The following is a 21,747-nucleotide window of genomic DNA, read 5'->3' on the forward strand; positions in this document are numbered from 1 at the left end:
TGGCAGCCACCAGTTTGTTCTCTGTATCTTTGAGCCTATTTCTATTTTATGTCTGTTTTGTTTTTTAGATTCCTCATATAGTATTTGTATTGCTCTGACTTATTTCACTTAGCATAATACCCTCTAGGTCCATCTGTGTTGTCAGAAATGGCAAGATTTCATTCTTATTTATGGCTGAGTAATATTCCATTCTGTGTGTGTGTGTGTGTGTGTGTGTGTGTGTGTATCTCACACATCTTCTTTATCCATTCACCTATTGATGGTCCCTTAGGTTGCTTCCATATCTTAGCTTTTGTAAATAATGCTACATTAAACATAGGGGTGCCTATAGCTTTTCTAATTAATGTTTTTGTTTTCTTTAGAACAATATCCAAAAGTGGAATTGTCAGATCATGTGGTAGTTCTGTTTTTAATTTTTTGAGGAAACTCCATACTGTCCTCCATAGTGGCTGTACTAATTTACGTCTTCACCAACAGTGTGTGAGGATTCCATGTATGTACTATTCTTGACTTTTTAGTTGCTTGGATGAACTGTATAAGCAAACAGTCTTAGCATTGTTTATTTTTTAACTAAAGTACTATCAGTTACAATATGTCAGTTTCTGGTGTACAGCACAATGTCCCAGTCATGCATATACATACATATATTCATTTTCATCTTCTTTTTCATTAAAAGTTATTATAAGACATTGAACATAGTTCCCTGTGCTATACAGCAGAAACTTCTTTAAAATCTGTTTTTATATATTGTGCCTAACATTTGTAAATCTCAAACTCCCAAATTTATCCCTTCCCACCCCCTTTACCTGATGCACTCTTTAAATACTATTCAATAGACCTTATTGAAATTTGGCTCATGAAAAAGCTGCAGTTAAATTTTTCGTGTGACAAAAAGGCCACTATGCATGTCAGTTGTTCAGTGGTTTGCCACTTTTGTTTCATGTGCACTGTAGATAATTTGTAACAGTGGTTCTGGCCATTTATGTTTCAGTGTACCTGATGTAAGTGTTATTCCCCCATCAGTGACAGTGACTCCCAGCAGTCGTATGAAACCTTTTACAGGAGACCAGGTTAAGCGCTAGAACCTTTCTCCAGTGGGAAGTTGAGAAGGGACTGCAGAGTTACACACCTTTCCCAGGAGATTCTGACACAACCCCAGGGGTTATAAACCCCTTCCCTTTTGGGAATCACTACTCTTTGGATAAAGACAAAGAATCTATATTTTTTTCTTCATGCTAGGTTAACAAGTCTCTAGAACATGTTGTATATACGGTAGAGTCACCAAAGGCATTCATGAACCCACATTTGGTAAGGCTTGTACTTTATATATATATATATGTATTTTTTCCCCCTTGTATCAATGAAAGAGTTATGCCTACCCACCACTTGGTTGTGATCACCAGCATAAGAAGGCTGTCTGGGGGTAAGGGTCTAGTCAGGTCACAGGATAGACAAGTTTCAGTTTGGCACATTTGCTCAGCAATTCTAACCAAAGCTAAGAAACCATAGATCAAAGCAGTATGTTGACAGTAATATTAATGGCAGCTTCAGGTCCAAGTAAATAACTCAGACCCTTCACTCAGATGTTTGGCTGTCAGGAAGATGGAAGGAAGAGTTCAGGTCAAGGTTTGTGACCTCATTCACAGGTACCTGAAACAGTTAGCTTTAGTAGCCACACAAGTGTTGCATGACTATCCTTCCATCCCAATGAGGGAAAAACTATGTGACAAAGTCTCCTTGTAGGTAAGCATTGTCATCCTGCCAGTGGATGCTGTGGAAGGTCCCATCCCCTGATTCAGGATCAAGGTATTCCTTCCCCTAGATGCCAGGAGTGTTGGCTGTGGATGGCTCACAGCTAAGCCTCTCTCCAGGAATGATCCTTGGCCTAAGATCATCTCTCCTCCTGGGGGGAGGGGAGGGCAGCCCACACACAACACAGGGCCAGGAGGAGGGGGAAGCAAGTGAGGAATAGTCTTTGGTGCTAGATTTAGGGTTGTCAAAAAATTCAGAAATCGAGATTAAAAAATATTTTTTAAAATTTTTATGGAGGTAGTAGGGATTGAACCCAGGACCTCGTGCATGCTAGACATGTGCTCTACCACTGAGCTATTTCCTGCTGCAAGAGAAATATTTTACTGCACTATTTTTAAAAATCAAAAATGTCAGGAATCTGGATTGCTCAAAATACCCCAATTTAAATAAAGACAGTATCAGTAATGACCAATTCCTCCTTTTGCCAGAGGCTCCAGTAAGACTCCATGCAGCTCTCTTACTGATACTGTCTTTATTCAGAATGTTCAATATTTTGTTCATTGTGGATTTTGTATTAATTTAGATTTTTTAAAATAGTGCAATAAAATATTATTCATCTTGGTTATTGAGGTTTTTGTTTGCTCCTAAATTTTGTCCTTGAGGTGTGTGCCTCCCTTGCCTCACCCTAGTCCCAGCTGTGGCAGGGGGTACCAAGGCCTAGCTTGTTTGCCCTCCAGGGAGACAGTGCTGAAAGGTCATCCCAGCTGCAGAGTCCCAGTGGGATCAGCTGAAGCCAGTTCTGCTTCCCTCGTTCCCCTCAGTGTTTGTTAGTCCCAAGAGCACTCCTGTAAGCAAGTCTGAGTCTGTTTCTCCCAAAACATCCTATGGAGGAGAAGTGAAAACTGAAGCTCAGAGGAGCTGAAGGACTTGCCCAAGTTCTCAGAATTCCTAAGTGGCAGAGATAAGAACCCAGATTAGTCTAACTGAAAGCCAGTGCTTTTCATTGTAACACCCTTATGGACCAGGGCCAGGACTTGGACACAGTCAAGCAAGCCAAAGGTCAAACCCAAACACCAACAATCCCCATGCATTCTTGTGACTGAAGCTCCTAATCATGGATTGGAAATCAGGCTTTCGGATTTCCAGGAAGTAAGCCTCTAGTTATGTCAGACCAAGTGGCAGACAGAATTCCCCCAATCCTGCTAAGATATCAATATCCTAATTCCTGGAAGCTATGAATATATAAACTTACATGGCAGGATGGACTTTGCTTATATGATCAATTTAAAGATCTTGAGATGCAGAGATTATATTGCATTTCCAGCAGGGCCCAATATAATCACAAGAAAGAGATAGGAAAGTCAGAGGAGATGTGATGATGGAAGCAGAGGTCAGTCATGTGACCATGGGCCAAAGAATGCAGGCAGCTTCTAGAAGCTAGAGAAGTCAAGGAACAAATTCTCCCTCCCCTAGAGCCTCCACAAGGAACTCAGCTCTGCCGCCACCTTGATTTTAGCCCCATAAGACCCCTTTTGCCCTTTTGGACTTCTGATGTCCAGAAGTGTAAGGAAATTAATTTGTGCTGTTTCAAGCCACTGAGTTTGTGGTGATTTGTTATCGCAGCAATGAGAAACTAATACAGACTTCTAGGGCAGTGTTTCTGCCCTGACATCACAGCACCACTCACATAGTTGTTATAGATCCCTAACAGGAATTGGACAGAACCACCAGAGGAATTTAACAACAGCTTCTCACTTAAATTTTTTTAAATTAAAAAATAACTTGGATATGTGGAAGGATTGATGATCTGTTCTGACACCAGATGGTTGTGTTCTCCTGATGACAGATGGAAGTCCAGGACAGGCAGCGCCCAACTATCTACATGAAAGCAGGAGAGAAATGATTGATATAAGAAGGCCAGCATGAGACAGGAACTCTTTAAAGCACACTTTTCACTTCTCTGCTTCTTTAGTAATATCTTTTGAATTGTAGATATTTCATTCCTGTTAAAATCTTAATTCAGAACCAACTGTTCTGTTTTTCTTCTTTCCTTGCTTCACTCAAAGAGTTGGGAGTTTAAACTCCTCCTGCATTTGAGCAAAAATAGACATTTTTTGTTGTTGTTGTTCTTGTTGTTGATTAGATTTTGGGTCTAATGTGCCATCAAGGTTTATTATAAAAAATCTGAATATTGAAGAGATTTTCTTTTTTAGATTAGTTATAGGAAAGGACAAAATACTTTGGGTAGAAGCCAGGATAAGATAATTTAGGGCATTGAGAAAATATCTTGAACAGAAACAGAAGAGAGCAGGGCTTCACTCCAGGCAAGGAAGGGGTTATATGATGGGGACAGACAAGGAGAGAGGAAAGCAACGTGTATATGTGAACAGACAGGTGAGGGCAAAGGGGCAGGAGGGGTGGTTATAGCTATGCAGATGGGACCTCAAGCAACCTTGCAATGATATTCTTGCCCAAGTGTGTGCTGTGAGATGTGGTTCTTCTCACAGGAGCAGAGATGTCACTGAGAAGCCTTCACTTTTATCCAAATGAGCATCTCTTGCCCCTGGGGGCTCAGTTAGCTGTTCTTGGCTGCTGCTTCTGAAGATTTCACTCCATCAGCAGACATCTTGTACGGGTCCTCTCTGAAGAAATGATGCTTATTGATTTCCTTAAATTTTGCTTGGTTTCTAACTTATTCTCACCTCACGATGCCCCAGGACATATGTGAGCGAGAGAAAAGGAAGGAGGGGGGTGGGGGTGGGGTTGGGGCTGGTAGCGGCAGGAAAGAGGGAGTCCCGGACACTTAATGGGGGAGCATAACAAGGAATACATCAGAGCTAAATGGGTCCAGCCTGATTTATTCCCCTCCCAGTATCAACCTGCCTTTCACACAAGCTGGGATAATGATTAATGGTTTCCTTTCACATGGTAATAACATAATGCGTAAATATAAGAGCCATCTTGCACAGAGGAAGGAATATAAAGATCAAAGGTCTTGCCATATATCAACATGCTCTTTGACACAGCTTACTAATCGATTTGGAGAAGCACGGGTCTTTATGGTGGCTTCCTCCCTGATTTGGAAAAGTTCTGTCCTAGGCAGCTATCAAGTTGTTGAGACTCTCAGCATTGCAGGCTCCACAAATCTAGTTAACACTGAAGTAGGGCAGCCCTTGATATGTCCTGGTTTGGGTTTTTCAGACATCTAGTAGAAAGAAAACAGGTGGAGGAATTAGGATTTTGAAGAATTCACCACATTGAAAATAATTTTATTAATGGAACTTGAATGATTTTTGTCTATTTTTTTAACTGAACTTTGTGCTTTTTAATGCCTTTGGTCAGCTATGCTAGTGCCTGAGGATTTTTTTTTTTTTTTTTTTTTTTTTTTTAAATACTGCATTAAGTCCTGGGAAGGGAGAGGTGCAAAAGATCAGATGACATGCTTGTAGTAGAGCCTTTGGGGTTGTCTGCCCAGCAACTTTCTGATCCACAGAGGTAGACCCGGGTGACCTGTTTCACTGGGTGGCCTCCCTCCTCAGCAGAGTCAGGTAGGTCGGGGCTGAGGGGCTGTGCATGTCTCTGCATGTGGCCAAACCTGTAACACGGGAAGAGTGAAATGTGAGCTGAAGGACACGTCTGCTCAGTGAGGGTGCGGTGCAGGCACGGAATCAGTCTTTAGGGAGTATTTGTTGAATGACCTGAATTAGTAAATGGGTGGATAGATGAATACAGACATGCGCAAAGCAGCAGAGAGGTACAGTCCTGCCCGCATTCCAGTCCCCAGTTCCAGCTGCTTCCTGTCTTTTAGCTTCAGGGCCGACCTTAGTAAGCCTCCATGATCTGTGGAAATTTGCACAGAACTCAGGCCATCTTATGTTGGTTTCTGTTACTTGCAAACTGTAATCAGTATTAATAATGAGGAGCTTGGGATCGACTTTGAGATAAATAGGAAAAAAGCCTATAGAACTTACTCATTCTCTTTATATATGTGTGTGTATATGTGTGCATGTCTATATACATGTAGTATCATATATGTATATGTATATAGCCATATGAATTGGATAAATTAGTCAATGTCCCTGAGTTCTGTTACTTATGTTTAAAATAAAGGGGTTAGACTACATGATCTGAATTTTAGGAAGTTATGCTTTCTAGGAATTATGTCAAAGATGTGTTAGTAAACACCAGAAGATACACTGTTGCCAGAAAAAGAGAGCCCAAGCTAGGCACTTTGGGAGTTCATATACTTTCCATGTTGTTTCATTGCTGAAAACAGTTTGGCAGCTCTTTTGGAAGTGCATTCTTTGGTGGTCACATACTATTTTAACCTTGCCTGTGGAAGGCACTGTCTAGTCTGAGGAATATGGTGACTGAGGGTGCTGGTAACGTCAATTTGAGTAGAAACGAAAAATTTAGCTGTAAAATAGCAGTGAGACTTTTCCCTCATGATTTGGCGCTCGAGACAGACCCACGAAGAGTACGTCTATATGGAAAGAATCTTGGTGGGAATGATGTACCAAATTGAAGTGCCCCAAAGGTGGATGACCAGTAGTAGGCACCCTCAAACTTGGCTGCCCTCTTTTTGCTGGAAACTCAGTATCCCTCACACATCAAGCACAATGCCGAGCATGGCCAGGTGTTCAGTAAGCAATGGGTGATTGATAAGCCACATTCATAACAACAGCGCTCAGCATTTGAACCCGTATTAATGCCGGGTCCTTTGCCGACATTCTCTTACTTCACACTGTCGACAGTCTTATGTTTTCTCCCATTTTAAGTGTTAGGAAATCGAGACGCCAAGAACATAAGGATCTTTCCCCAAATCACACTGCTGATAAGTGGCAGAGGATGCTAAGCCAAAGCCCACTGTGCTATCCTGCCTCTCTACATCAGCCATGATTGGAGGCAAGTGAGGATGACTCAAAGCATTTTGCCTTACACCTGATTTTTCTTTCCCACATACTGTCTTTATTTGAGAAAATAAGCCCATCTCTTGTTAATACTGACAAATTGACAACCTATCTCTTACTTTTTGCAGTATTTTTTGTTTTCCTTTCTGATAGTTAATCTGATCCTATCACCTGTATTAATAAGCCTTTCTGTGGAACTCAGACTGCTCCTTTGGAGGGTCATGTATAAACTTTTTTTTTTATTTTTTCCCTCCTTTTTCAGTTTTATTAGGTAGAATTATTACGGTTCGACTGCACATACACATTATATTGCATGTAAATACATATATACAGTAACACTGCACTTTTTAGTTTACATATATGTACTACTTATTGTTTCTAAGAAGAGATGAGAGCTTTAGCTTTTTAAACTTACATAGTTATCAAAGGAATAAAGCCAACTACAAAATAAGAATCAACAGAATGTGGTAATCCAATCTAAAGGACAGTCAAATGTGCTTATACATATTCAAGAAATCAATCATCTTAGTTATAAATAATAAGTGGTTCATTTGTGTCTTTATTATTGTTCTTTTTTAGATTCCTCATATAAATGATGTTATATGGCATTTTTCTTTCTCTTTCTGGCCCACTTCACTTAGAATGACAATCTTCAGGTCCATCCATATTGCTGCAAATGGCATTATTTTATTCAAAATTTTTTATGGCTGAGTAGTGTTTCATTGTAGCCTTATACCTGATTTGACTATAAATTATGAAGTCTCTCCACAAACTGGTATTGATCTGGATCAGAATGTTCTCCTGAATAGCATCGACTGCCTAGAAAATAAGGTCAGGGGATCATAAATGGTTCAAAACTTTGGACGTCAGTGTTTTTACAATGTGGAAATACATGGATTTCTAGCTGTTACTTTTGCTGTGTATTTTCGATTATCTGAAAGGGCAGCGTATCTCCTACAGCACTCTTCTCTGCGTGGCTCAGCTGCTCACGTGGGCTTTGCTGCCATGTGTCATTGTTCTCCCTTCTCCTGTGTGCCCGAAGGTAGGGCACTTCTGCCACCCCCTGAAGTTCACTTTTAAAAAGCTAATAACTTTGGAGGAATAGCAGAGGGGGTAGTTATTTTTTCAAGTTAGTACAGAGAAAAGGGAATAGAGCTGTTTCTTCCCAGATGCCTGATTTCTAGTCAGCGTGCTGCTTGAGTCCCTAGGCTGAACACACTTCAGCCATCCTGTGCCTAAGGATAAAAACACTCCCGCCTCACGTCGCTATGGTAACTGATGCTCAGCAGGCAGTTGCAGTTTCATTTAACATAACTGGCTTTTAGAACTTGAGGGGAGAGCGTGCTTTCATGTGAGAAAAAAAGGGACGACGAGAGATTTAATTAATGTGTTTCAATTTAACATAGGGATACAGGTCACTTCCACTGTTTGACTGTAGCGTGTGTAGCTCCGTTTTATATCTCTATCAATCTAAGGCATCAAAGGGTGGAATATTTCTCTCATCATATATGAAGTGCACAAAGTGGGCAAAAAAGAAGAAACGGGTTGTGCTGGACCCTCTGCAAAAGGTTTTTCACTTTATAAAACCATCTCGGCTTGAGAGTGTATAGGAGAATTGCTTCCTCTCCTCGCATCCACAAAGGAGGCCTGAGGGGGTTGCTAGGCAACCTCATACTGAAGACTGGGGCGCTTTGAAATTAACATAGCTGACCTCCCCATCATCTCTGCTATTCAAAATCATTTTATGAGGCCGTAGGACTCCAGAAAATAGATATAAAACATAAATACAAAAATAAAGACGAAAGGAAATAAATCTGACTTTTTCAAGTAAAGACCAGCAGGATTTACTCAACGAAAAAGGCAGCAGTTTGAAAAAGCAGGTTGAGGGGAAAATGCTATTAGTTGTTATAAACCAGAAATTAGTATTTTGAATAATCTAAGAAGAAAATTTTCTTAACTGTATTTTTAGAGACGTTTATAACCACCATGTAAACTATCACAGCAGAAGGTCTGAAAATACGTAAAGGCGAACAAAAAAATCCATTTATGATGATATATATCTACTACATACTTAAAAAAAAAATCTCAACTCTCAATCAGCACATGATGTTTTGCTTAAGCTCCAGAGTCTCCTACTCTTCTTCCTGCCACTGCATCATTAATATGACACTGGTTGGTGTGGGAGTGGATGGTACTTATTTTGCAAGTAGATGCCTATTTGGAAGGAAATTGCAAAGCTGGTCTAAGGAGCAGAGCGCACCCTCCTGTCAGCAATAAATTATTTAGTTTGATTTTTAAAATACCTCATATCATTGGGAAATGCTTATGGTAACATTTTAAAATATGTTTAATTTATCAACATTAAAAATCAATCAAAATTGGTGGTGCTGGGAGAAGTGGGGAGACAAATCCTGAGTTCTTTTTGGTAGGGTTTTTTTTTTTTTTTTGTTATGAGTGGTGAAGCAATTTTGAAACTATTTTAGATGGATTATAGGATTGATGAAATGAACAAATATGTTGACATTGCTGGGATTCAGGGTCTCACTGTGAAAGGGGCATACAGATGAAAACTGCAGGAACATAAGAAACTTACGGCGATAAATTGAATTGAATTGAGTGAACCGGTGTAATTTTGTGATTCCTAAAACAAATTTCAGTATGTGTGTATTTATAGCTCTGTATGTATGTATACGTGTGAGCACACACACACATACACATATATATGTATGTGAGTGCACATATGTGCGTATGTCTTCTGTTTGTTGAAAGCGTTTAGAAGCAATTCACCCTAGTGGCAGTGAGCACACTTAGCACTAAGATATTGATCTCCAATGCCACTGTCCCAATGCCAAGGCTCCCTGGAGAACTGGCTGATTCCAGGGCTGGGGCAGGGTCATTAGAAGTTGAACCTGGGATATTTTGTTATGCTAAAAAGTAGGAAAGTGCTTTAAAAAAAAAAAAAAAAAAGGGACGCCAAAGGAGCCAACTTGAAGTTGCTCCTGCTGGCCAAATCTGAAACCATCTGAGCACCAAAATAAAGGCATTAATGAATTATGAACCATTGGAAAAAATAGGAATTCATGAACACATGATATTAAATAGATGAATTAGATATGTAAAAAGTAAAGAAATAATAATCAAAAGAGGGGCTCTTGCTAATAGTTAAATGCTAAGGGCTGACTGGTTTGAACATGTGGAGAAAGTGCTGACATAAGAATATGATCATTTATAATCATCATGGTGAAAATTAAATCAGGCAAGAATCATGCTAATCTAGGGAAAATTTTTAAAGGAGCAGAATATTTGTATGCTCTAAGTGTTTCCTTACAGATTGGTTAATAGGGGCAAGGGAAAAAATAACTATATAATATGAAAATTTGACTTGTGTAATTAAGATTAATGTCACCAGTGAGGGCAGATGGACATATGTGCTTCTAGATGTGATACCATGAGGACACCACATCACTTACATAGTATTATGGTCAGAAATGCTCAATTCAGGTTGAGTTTTAAGGAAATACCAGACAAACCCAAAACAAAGGAACATCCTACTAGAAAAAACAAAGGGGGACAGAGGACTGTATTCTTCAAAAATGGCTGTTGTATAAAGAAGAGAGGAAGGCTGTGGAAACGCTCTAGGTTAAACAGGACTAAAGAGACATAACAAGTCAGTGTAATGCCCAATCCCAGAATGGAACCCAACTGGAGGAAAAAGATGCTATAAAGGACATTATTGGATCAATTGGCAGTAAAGAGTGCAGATTAGAAGTATAGGATCGATGCTGAACGTATTCAAGTTCATGACTGAAATGTGATTGTATCGGAGAATATCCCTAGTCTCAGGAAATACACAATGAAGTACTGAGGAGTACAGAGGCATGTACGATGTATGCAACTTACTCTCAAAATGTTCAGAGAAAACATGGTATGTATAGGTGTGTATATCTGTGTATACATTTATATACAAAAATCTGTATATACACAGAAGACATAAATGATAAAGCAAATCAGTTAAAGTATTAGCAGTATCTGGGTAAGTGGCATGTGGGTGCTTTTCTTATTTACAAAACTTCTTTAAGTCTGAAATGATGTCCAAATGAAAAAGTCTAAAAAAAAAGTTTTTTTTTTCTTTTTGTGGAAAAAAACAATTTTATTGGAACTAAAATATTTACATTTTTAGGAAATCTGTGCAAACAGCAGTAACCTAACACATACAGATACCGCAGTTCCTAAGAGACAGCAGAGTTAGTGGTTAGCACAGAGAAGTGCCATCAGGATCACACACATCTCCCTGGTTCTGTGTCTTCCCCTGGCCTCTTTGTGTGGTATGTGTTCCATCATTTTAACTTTGCTCTTGGGTGTTCTCAGTATCTGGGTCTTTCCCCAACCCCTGTATCCCCCTCAAACTAGCCTCTGCAATGTGTGACTTAAGTTTCTAGCCAATTTTTCACATTAATTTTTCAAGAAAGTGTATGTTGGAGTTTTCATTCAGTGACTAGAGCAACTTCACGTATTTAAACTGTTTGAAAAGAGCATTTATGTAACTGCCTAGCATTTTTAGCACATTCTCCCCCTCCAATAGTTCTTAAGCTTAGTGTGTTTTTCAGAAAGTTTACTCTACCTGTGAAACAGGACTTACTGCCCATTATAAGTGAGGATACTACCTAATACTTCACAGCCCTATTCTTAGTGTTTCAAGTGGTTTTGTTTTTTTGTTTTTTTCAGGTTCTTACATCATTTACCCATTAAAAATAAAACTAGCCTGCTTTTGGCGGAAACTGAAATAGTAATTACCTTCCTAAAATACACTTTTTTTTTTTTAAAAACAGAGTTTATTTTACATTGCCAAAAGAATTTGTTTGAAGAAATATAAAAATAACATACACACTATTTGAAAACAGCCTGGTTTAAAGATTGCCATAGATTCTAAGGTTATACCACTCGGAAGGAAGTCATTTAGAACCTGCTCGTTACTCAGCCTTCCTCATTTATGGGATCAAGTTGCTTTTATGGGCAGTGTGCCAGACTCATTTATGTGCACTGTAAGGCAGACTGTAGAGTCAAGCATTTCTCTAGAAAACATCTGGTTCTTAAGAAGAGTATTAAAAGGTGGGTAACACTTTTTTGCTCATAACTATGATTTATGATGTTACAGTAACCCCCTCTAATCAGGCAGGCGACTTCCAGCAACCACAACCAGGAACCTGGAAGTAAGTGAAAAATACTTCACAGCCCAAGGGACACTAAGGCCCCCAAATTCCATGCATATGAAGGAGTGGTACTGCCTTTAGGTCAACGGCCATTTTAATGATTATAAAATCATTGGAGCCAATTAGCATAAGGGCTCCTGAGGCCCCCTTTATGTGTAATACCTCCTTCTGCAGTTATTTTGTTCCTTTACTCCCTTTACAAAACTCTCTGAACTCTAATTTTTTTCTACATTTTTTATTGATTTATAATCATTTTACAATGTTGTGTCAAATTCCAGTGTAGAGCACAATTTTTCAATTATACATGAACATATATATATTCATTGAACTCTAATTTTTCTAAACCACCCCCTGGACCCCATTCTGTCTTATACCTTCAATAACTACTGGCTTTTTCCTATCAGTATTCCAAGATGCTCAAGTAGCTCCTGTCTTGAAAAACTAAAACCTTTTAGATCCCCCTGCAGCCATCACTCTATTGCTCCCTTACCCTCAGCCCTCTAGGCAGACATTTTTCTTCCCTGTCTCTAGTTCCTCACCTTCCATCCAAATTTTGTTCAAATTAGTAAGGGATCCTCCTCCTCCAAGGGGGCAGAGTTGAGGGTGTGAGACCCAGAGTGCGGCTTCTGCTCCCCCTCAGCCAGGTCACCCCATCTAGGACACACACTACACAACCACACATTGTGGCCCTCTGTGACTTCAGTTATTTCCTCTGGCTTCTTAGTTATATTTGGTAGGATTATCCTTAAAGGTCTGTGACTAGAATCAAGGGAAGCGCATAGAACTGGTGTTGCTCTCGTTTTTGTCTCTGGTTGCAGGGCCGGGCTCCTCACTCGTTTTGACGAGACTTCTCGCCCCTGGCTACTGCTAGCACCACCTTCCTATTTCCATTTTCCCACAGACTCTTTCTCTGTCTTCTACTTCTTGCATCTTTTCCTGACAATTGAAATGAATCAGATTACATCTTGTATAAACCACTAGTAGTAAGGGGGAGGTGTTAAGAGTTGAAAGAATGTCAGCTTTTGTTTAGTTTTTTTCTGCTTATCTTTGCTCAGCAAAACAGCTTTAAATAGTCAGTAAAAAAGCAAGTTTGAGAAAGCAATTCTCTTAAAAAAAGGGAAAATCCTTAATTTTTTAGTGTGTTCACTGCAGTTAACTTGAAAAATGGCAAAGAAATAAAAATGCTCTGATACTTCATCACTCAGATATAACTACTGTTAGAAATCTGGTTAGTTTCATTCAGTTGTGTGTGCGTATCTGTCTATATGTCTATTTATAGTTTACAAATTAATCTTATACGGAGTTATATTTCCTGTATTTTCACTTATTACTTTGTGAGAATTTTAAGTTAAAAATCTTTGAAAAAAGTTAAAAAAAAATAGTAAAAACATCTTTGAAAACTGTTTTTGATGACTATATAGTACTCCGCTATTAGGTAAACGAATATATTTGACTACTTCACTTATGTTGATTGTTTGGACAATAACCAGAAAAACTAAAAAGTTTTTCACTTTAAAAAATTGTAAAAGCAAAAAGCTTAAGAAAATTTCTGAATGTCTCCTGTGATAAATTTCTCTAAATGGGATTACCTGATCAGAGGACAGAATGTTAATCCATACTGCCAAGTTGCCCTTCAGAAAGGTTGCACTACGCTTCCACCAGCAGAGTATGAATGTGGGAATTTCCTTGCCCTGTTGCCAAGCTTCTAACAAAAAGCAAAACATAAAAGCATTTGCTACTTTATCAGCACTAGCACTGTTATATGATCCTGTTATAAGGCTATTCATGAGTCCTGCCAGTCTTTAACTGGTCTTTTGGTTTCCATAGTGATTCCATTACCTTTCTGTACAAAGTTTAACCTAGCTCACCTGTCCATACATAAAACCCTTCCAGAATTGCTCTAGGTTCTTGACTTCTGGGAAGAAAGCAATTTCCTTTTGGGACCCAGTTCACCATACTGGCTGGCCTAAGGTCAAAGTGCACTGAACTTGTGACTGCTTCCTTCCTGGGAGGCTGGTGGTATTTAGACCTCAGAGTCACAGAAATTCTTCAGTTCACGTTGTGTCCCTCCCCTCTCTATCCTCAGTGCAGGACCCAAACTCGTGTAACCTGCCGTGGGCACCAGTTCCTTCAGGGAGCAATTCAGCTTGAGCTCCAGCTTTCCTGGATGAGCGATATTGGCTATGTGAACAAGAAAAACATCAGAGACTACTAAATGCTAAATAGTTTTAAAAGGGTGATACGGTACAGACTGGCATGATGGCTGGACATGGACATGGCCTCTCAGGAGGTGACAATAAACCGATGAAAGAAATAATAAGCCTAGAGAGGGAAGCTTGTGAGCCAGGAAGCTGGGATAAGGGAGAGGAGCATGGGGAGAGAATTCCAGTAGAGGGCGTAGGGCGAAAGTCTGTTGGAGATGGGTGAAATGAGATTTATGCATGTAAAGAGAGCAGCTTAATGTCTGCTGGAGCGAGGGAGGGTGACAGTGGGAATCCTGACTCCTGTACAGCTGTGCTTCTGGGGGAACTTACTGGTCCTCTGCATCTCAGCTTCATCTGCACTGTCTCTTTTCTTCTGTGAAGGTTCTCAGTTGCAATTACTAGTTGCCCTTGTTTGGCTTATAATAAATAAGTAGAGCTACTCATTTTTAAGAGCCTAAGTGAGTCAGATTTCTTATAGGTTTTATGTATGTTCTCTCATTTAATTCTTAACAACCACCTGAGGAAGGTTATTATCCTCAGCCTGTGTAACTTGAGAGAGACTAAAGATCTAGTAGGTAGTAAATAAAGTCACACCTTAAAGCTAGGCTGGTGTGACTTCAAATCCACATTCTTAACTGCGACACTCCACCGCTCCTCACTTACGCTTCTCTTTGGTAGTTTGCACGTCTGTAAGAACTGCTCACTCCACTCCGTTCGCCTTGTTCCTCATCACCTAGCCATCTCTGTAACAGAACACTGTTTCATCTGCTAGTCAGACGCGGAGCAGGTGACTTTTCTTATAGACACCGTCTCTTGGTTATGGAAGGCATCTTAACGTGGGAAAGGCTGCCGTGGAATCCAGGTTCTGACAATTTTTCTGTGACCTTGGACAAAATCATACAGTTTGAGCCTCATCTTGTTATCTGAAAAATCTTTCTCTGGAGAGTTGAGTGACAATTCAAAGACAATTTAAGGAAAGTTCCTAGAAGAGTATCTAATAAATGGCAGACTAAGTGGCTGCTTAAGAAATGCACACACCCCTCACTTCACAGAGAGGGAAACTTATGTGGAGATGTCCCACTGGGAGAGCAGATGTTCTGCTTTCTCTGTCGAATTTCCATGATTCTCACATTCCATGATACAGATTCCCTGGAACTACTAAGGGTAATCTGATATAGTATGTCCTTAACGATGGTCCATTCAGGCTGAGAGAGACTTTTTTCCCCTGAATTACAGAGGAAGAATCTGTCACAGCGCCAGAACTGTAAAACAGGGATAGCAGTATCTATGTTTGAGGATTCTGAGGATAAAATGTAGTAAGACATGTGAAAGTGTTTTAACAGACACAAAATGCTTCATAAAGGCTCTAATTAAACAGTTTCATGAAATGCCGTAAATAAGACTGATTAGAATTTTACAACAATCAGAATTTTAAAAGGATTTTGAAAAATTGGAGAAGTGATCAAGAGAATGTAGTTCAAATGAAATAAACATACAAGGTATTTAAGGAAAAGTGACTTTTCTGGGGGTGGGGGGCAGTGAGGTAATTAGGTTTATTTATTCATTTCTTTAGTGGCGGTACTGGGGATTGAACCCAGGACCTTGTGTGTGCTAAGCATACACTCTTCCACTGAGCTGTACCCCCCTGGAAAAGTGACTTTATACTTCTTTACACAATACTGTGTTTATTGAAAATGTAATTAAAATTGAAGACTGTTTACTGTATTTTTAAAGGCAACTAAAAATGATGTAGACAACATATTAGAAATAATGCTAAGAACTGAGTTTATGAAGATCAGGTTAAATTCAGTATAAAGGGGTGAGAATGCTCTCCTAGGGTGGTGGTAGAGCTGTAAAGGAGATTGGGGTCAGCAGTTGCTTTCACATGGTGTGCTTTGTGAGTCCCTGCTGATCAAAACTATTCTCCACCAGATGTTACAGTGTCTAAAGTTACACCAGAAGACCTAATCTTTGGGCTAAGGTTAAATATTGCTATAAAGGTTTACCAATTTCAGGTACTGGTTATTTCTTAAGATCACATTGGCACTGAGAGCAGTAACAATCAGTTTCCCTTCTCTTTGTTGAACTAACACACACTCTATACTTTTCCAAAAAGATTTTTCTAGGAAAGTCACATTTTCTACTCATTAGTACTGCAGACTGCCTGGGGAGCTTACCTTGAGTTTGCAAAACTTACCAGGCCTTTTGAGTTCCAAGAGGACTATAAATCATAAATTTGTAAAATATTTATTAAAAATATATTCTTTTTCTTAAGTATTTACAAGGAAATTTACTCAAACCTTTGAAGTAATAATGTTACAAAAAATTTTTTTAACAGAACAATAGTATTTTAAATATTTCCTGAAAGAAACAACTAATATTCTTTAGAAAACATATAGGATACTTAATTACCTAGATTTCAACAAGATATTCTTTGTAGAAATTGGGTTATAAGCTTCAGCACAAAGTTACCAAATCTGTACCTAATTGAGTCAAAGAAACCAGCTCTCATTCACCTCCATCAGAAGACATCCATCTAACGTAGCACTTCCTCTTTATACACAACAGCGGCCTCTGATGGAGAAAGGAAAGTATGCTCCCATTGCAGAGTATTAGCTCAAGTCGATTTTGAACTGCAAGAACTCAGATTCCTTGCTTCAACAACAAACTGAGTTAAAATAATTTTCAAGGTCTTAAAGATGTACGGGCCTTATCAAGTATATCCTTTCTGATTTTTGGATAACTTGGATGTGCTTCAAGAACCTGCAAACACACACACACGAAAACCAAAATAAAACAGGAGCACTAGAACTTTTAGTTACCAAGAACTGGGGAGCTACAAAACAGTCGAGATTTCATTATATTAACTACAAATACAACAACATTTTTTAAAGGTGACATCTAAGGTGATGTCTTATTTCTAGTAACAGTGATTAGATGAAAATGGTAGAATCTGAATACTGTATGTGGAAAATAGATATATAATTATTTCCTTACCGAAAAGTTACAGAAAAGTTACATGTCAATAGATTTAAGATACTTTTTAAAATTTAGCTATGCATGATATTCAGTAAACCCTTAGAGAGTTATTTTTACCTAGGAGCACACATTAGATTTACCTGGAATGATTTTGAAACATACAAATTTCTAGGTCTACTGAGTCTAGAAGGAGATACTCATTAAAAAAAAAACAAAACTCCACAAATGATTCTAATGTATAACCTTACATTAATGTACACCCTTAACCTTAATGTGAAATGCTGCCTTACAGACTCGGTAATCAATAGCTATCACTGAGGCCCAGTATTTACTATAATGATGCTGATACAGCCACCCAGGATAAGGGCCACTACGTAATTCTTTCCTAAGGAGCTTTTCTTGGAGCGCCCAATAGTTTAGTAAAATGCCTTACACGGAATATCAATAGGACAATGTATATATAAAGAAACTGCAAATTTTAAAACCGTAACTTAAATATTTGTCATTTTAGTAAGGGGCCATTTTGTCAGGAATCAATTATAGAAATGAAACTGAATCACTTCTAAATGACAAAAATACCTCATCTTTAATTTATAAATCTGAATTCTCTCGTGACCAGACTTAGACATGATTGTAAGAACTTCTATCCTGAACGACCTGGAGAATCTAACAATCCTCAAACATCTTCCGACTTAACAACTATGTTTTATTTATCATGCTTCTCCTTGAGCCTTTCTTTAAATTGACAAATATTTTATTATTTGAGTCCTAATTAAAAACATGTCTTTTTTAAACATGTTTTACTTAACTGAGGCAAACTTTTTTAAACTTTGAAAACATATTTCACCCAGATGTATTTGGTAAGTCACTTAACCAAAATACTACATCCTCTCCATTCATGTACATCTTGAGATTAAAATTAGGAGACTGTGCATCTGGAAAATATTAAGAAATCTAAATTTGAGTGTTACCTGGTGACATACGTCAATAGCATCCACAAATCTTTTGGCTTTTAGGTAATTAAATGCCAGTTTGTATCCTGTGAAGACAAAAAGCCAGTAATGATGTAGTACTATTTATATATCTTTTCTTGGCCTCCTCCTTTGTTTGCTTACTGTAATATGAGAGAACACTTAGTGGAGGCTGGTGACTGTACCAGGATGGAGAGAAATGAGAAGATGATAGAAGGTGGGGAGAAATAGAACAGGTAGGAAGGAAAATGGAGTTGGAATAAAGGACCACAGTGGATATACAGTTGGGTTAGAAGACGGCCATCCCACAAATGTGGTTTTGTAAATTACCAGAAAAGTCCCATTTGTTTCAGATTGTAGTAATAACTCATCACAGGGCAGTAAATGATAACACAGCTATTCATTTACACAGTATAGATTTACCTAGCACTTAACACATCAGACAAACTGGTTCCTACAGTCATGAGATTTACATTCTATTAGGAAAGAAAGTACTTTAAGTAATTGTGTTAGAACATGAATAATTTGAAAAGTGAGATGATGCAATGAAATAAAGGTACAGGCCAAGGAGCACTCTCATAAGAAACCTGGAGGGGGAGGAGGTGGGTGTCAGGCAAGACTTAAAATCTGAAGGATGAGGCATAAAGTAGGCCAAGGGAGTGGGAAGTGAGAACACTGCTAGGCAGAGGGAACTGCACATGGAAAGGCCAGTGGTGGAGGGAGACAGAGGAACCAACAGCCCTGGAGTACATGTGGAGAGGGCGGGGCAGGCAGGAGAGGGGCTCAGAAGACAGTGCATGAGTCATTAGATGCCCACATCAGTGATGAGTAACAATTATCATAATCACTGATACTTAGATGTCATATTTCAAATAGTGACAATTTAGAAGTTAAGACATTCTTAGATCACTGCTTGTTCTCCTGTAAAAATACCCTAATAGTAAGCAAACTAAGAACAAGACAAAAAAAGTAGACTCAATAGATGTTAATTACCTATTACTTTACACTGTGGCATAAGTATTTTGCTTTGCCACTTAGAAATATGAAAAAGAGGAATTTGCTGCTCTTGGGCTTTAAGAACCAAATTTTTAGAATTTCAAAAAAAGCTTGAAAATAATTACTGGCTAATGTAATCATATGGTAGTAAAAAGCAAGGAGTAGGAACTGTCTAAAATTCGTAGTATTCCAAACACACGCACACACATGCAGATGCATTTAGAACTGTCCAAGATGAAAACAGTAAGTGTCAGAAAGGTAAACTTTATCATTAGAAAGTCATTATAAAATGGACTAGTAAAAAGAGTTTGTGACATTTAAAAAGGAAAACAACTTAAGCTGTCATGACAAAGACAGAAACTAGAGCCAAAAAAAACTTGGACTTAAATTTTGGTTTCTGTCTTCCTGACTAGCTTTGAGACCCGAGGCAAGTCACTTGAGCTGTCAACTTCAAGTTTCCTCATCCAAAAAATGGGGACAATGACTTTTCTCTCTGAGTGTAATTTTAAAGATCAAAAGAAATATTTGTGAAATGCTTTTAAAAATTTGAGAGCACCATGCGAATATTAGCAGGGTTTTTTTTCTGTACACACACTCTTATTAGAAGCACAAAGTTCTCATACTGAAAGAAACCTGATAGATCATTTCCTTTGAAAAATTTTACAGGAAACAAAGGGCTAGAAATGGCAAGAACACATGTACCACAGCTGCATGACACCAGTCAGGCTTACAAGAATCCAACTCTTTGTAATCAGGAAAGATAATGGGAGAGAGAGGGAGAGAGCAAGCAAGAACACCAACTTCATGAGCAGCCTGGTGACTGTCACGGACCCTGGGACTGGGTGTGAACATGACTGTGTTCCTTCTCCGGGGCTCTCGGACCCAGATGCCTCTCACAGTGGCAATACTCAAGCCTGAACCCTATGGAAAGAACACAACCATGATTTTAAGGATTTCCCAGCAAGTGAAAAAGTGCAATAAATGCATCATTAACTTGGCCAGGCAGGGTGGGGGTACTGGATGCAATGATAATCTTAAGTTAAGGAAGAAACTAAGAATTAATTGAGAGCCTCAGAGAAATGCCTACTAAGAAGTCAGAGGAACTGACAAATCGTCTATAAAAAAACAAAGATGACACAATCAAAGAACAGTGAGTCGGACCCTCTTTACCTGCTGGTCTTCCAAGGAACAGAATATTTAAATAACTGAACTTCTAACTGCATTCATTTTGGGGAATAAAGCATCAAAATTACATATATTTTAAAGATTTTAAGGAATTTTCATTTTACAATCTGACTATTCTCTAATATGCATTAATACCTGAGAAGGAAAAACCGTGTCATCAAATGTTAGCTCCTGTGCTCTATATAAGTCTAGTAAAATAACAAACCTTAGAAAAATACAAGGTAGGGGAAGTCCTGAACTGACAGCAGTTAGTGTAAAGATGGACTATCTGACTGCAGATTAAATCTGAGTCATTGCTGAGACACTGCTGAAAAGACAGGTGCCATCTTAGGTTCAATGAACAACTACTAAATGCCTAGTTAAGAACAACAACAAAAAAGCTTCATTATACATACAACTCATTCTTAAATCATAGTTGAGAATTTGTTTATTTCTGGTACAACAGGTCACGAGGAACATGGACAAGTAAAATAGCCTTTTCTAAACTTACTTGGCCATGGAATCTAATCTCATGTTCAACTCTCTCTCTTCTTTAAAGAAATAACCATTATTGTCTCACCTAGGATATCAAAGCACAGTTTGGGAAACACTATTTCCAGGAGACAGCAACAAGGAGGGAGAAAGACTTGAAAGCGAGTCTCAGGAAGAATGGACAAGTATCTGAGGATGGTTTGGAGAGAAACTCAGTGCCAACTCTGTGATGTCTCTCAGTCCTAAGAGGCCACATCATATATAAGAGGGAAAGGACCCTGCGGGCTGCTCCAGAGAACAGACAGGACAGTGTCACTGAAGCCTATTTCAGCTTCAGATGAAGAAAAAGAAGCAGGGGGAAGAGCTCCCTCACAATGTGGGGAGACATTTGTCACTCAGTGTATTCCAGATGCCACTCAACCTAATAATCTACCACCGGAACAAGATCATGTTTCTAGATGCTGAGGAAAAAAATGTTCCATGCTCAAACTACAGTGGGAAGCATGTCCCCTCTGTGATAGCCCTCACAGTCTACATTAGAGTTTAAAGACTTCATGAAGTTCTGAAGTAGAGGAACCAGTAGAACTTGATTTAATGCAGTGTCTTCCCAACTTTCTTCGCAATGGAACACTTTCCCCAACAGCAATACCATGGTCAAGATAGCAGAGGGTGAAGGCAGAGAAAGGGCAGAATTAGATTAGATGGTCTGTACAGTGACTGAGGTCAAGTTTGAATCTCAGGAAACTATACCTAATAACTATTGGTAGCCAGTAATCTGTTATGAATATAAAATTTATTTTTCAGAAGGACTGACAAAGGATGTTGACTCAACGTATATTTTGTTCTTAAAAAGAAAATCAAATGCATTTAAATTAAGATTTACATTTGAAAACCATGTTTCCTGGGAAAATCTCGTGTCTAAATTTTAAACTCACCTACTGCTGGATTTGTCTGGTTGCCCTGTTTCCATGCCATCTCATAGTTCAAGGCAGCGTCTGTATATGCTTGCTCTTTTTCCATAATGTATCCCATATATTCATAAGCTTTGCAGCAAGACTGAAGAAAAATG

General features: G+C 38.8%; 1 protein-coding gene across 8 annotated transcripts in view; it reads right to left on the reverse strand.

Annotated features, from left to right (window-relative positions):
- Window positions 1-3,900: 3,900 nt before the first annotated feature.
- The window catches only part of TTC21B (tetratricopeptide repeat domain 21B), an 82,040-nt gene continuing 64,193 nt past the window's right edge, over window positions 3,901-21,747 (reverse strand). Inside the window, exons 27-32 of one of the 8 annotated variants that reach the window (XR_004319898.1) lie at window positions 21,614-21,734; window positions 19,854-19,943; window positions 18,027-18,094; window positions 16,593-16,839; window positions 14,740-14,960; window positions 3,901-4,957 (exon numbers count right to left, since the gene is read on the reverse strand). Coding sequence is in view for 2 of the 8 variants with exons in the window: in XM_032479604.1 (XP_032335495.1) it covers window positions 16,762-16,839; window positions 18,027-18,094; window positions 19,854-19,943; window positions 21,614-21,734 (357 nt within the window). In the remaining 6 variants the exon portion in view is untranslated. Of the gene's footprint in view, window positions 4,958-5,113; window positions 5,348-14,670; window positions 14,961-16,304; window positions 16,840-18,026; window positions 18,095-19,823; window positions 19,944-21,613; window positions 21,735-21,747 lie in introns of those variants that run through there. The other 7 variants (XR_004319900.1, XR_004319899.1, XR_004319901.1 and 4 more) reach the window with 7 other exon arrangements.

The sequence above is a fragment of the Camelus ferus genome, chromosome 5 (assembly GCF_009834535.1).
Source record: "Camelus ferus isolate YT-003-E chromosome 5, BCGSAC_Cfer_1.0, whole genome shotgun sequence".
Taxonomy (NCBI): domain Eukaryota; kingdom Metazoa; phylum Chordata; class Mammalia; order Artiodactyla; family Camelidae; genus Camelus; species Camelus ferus.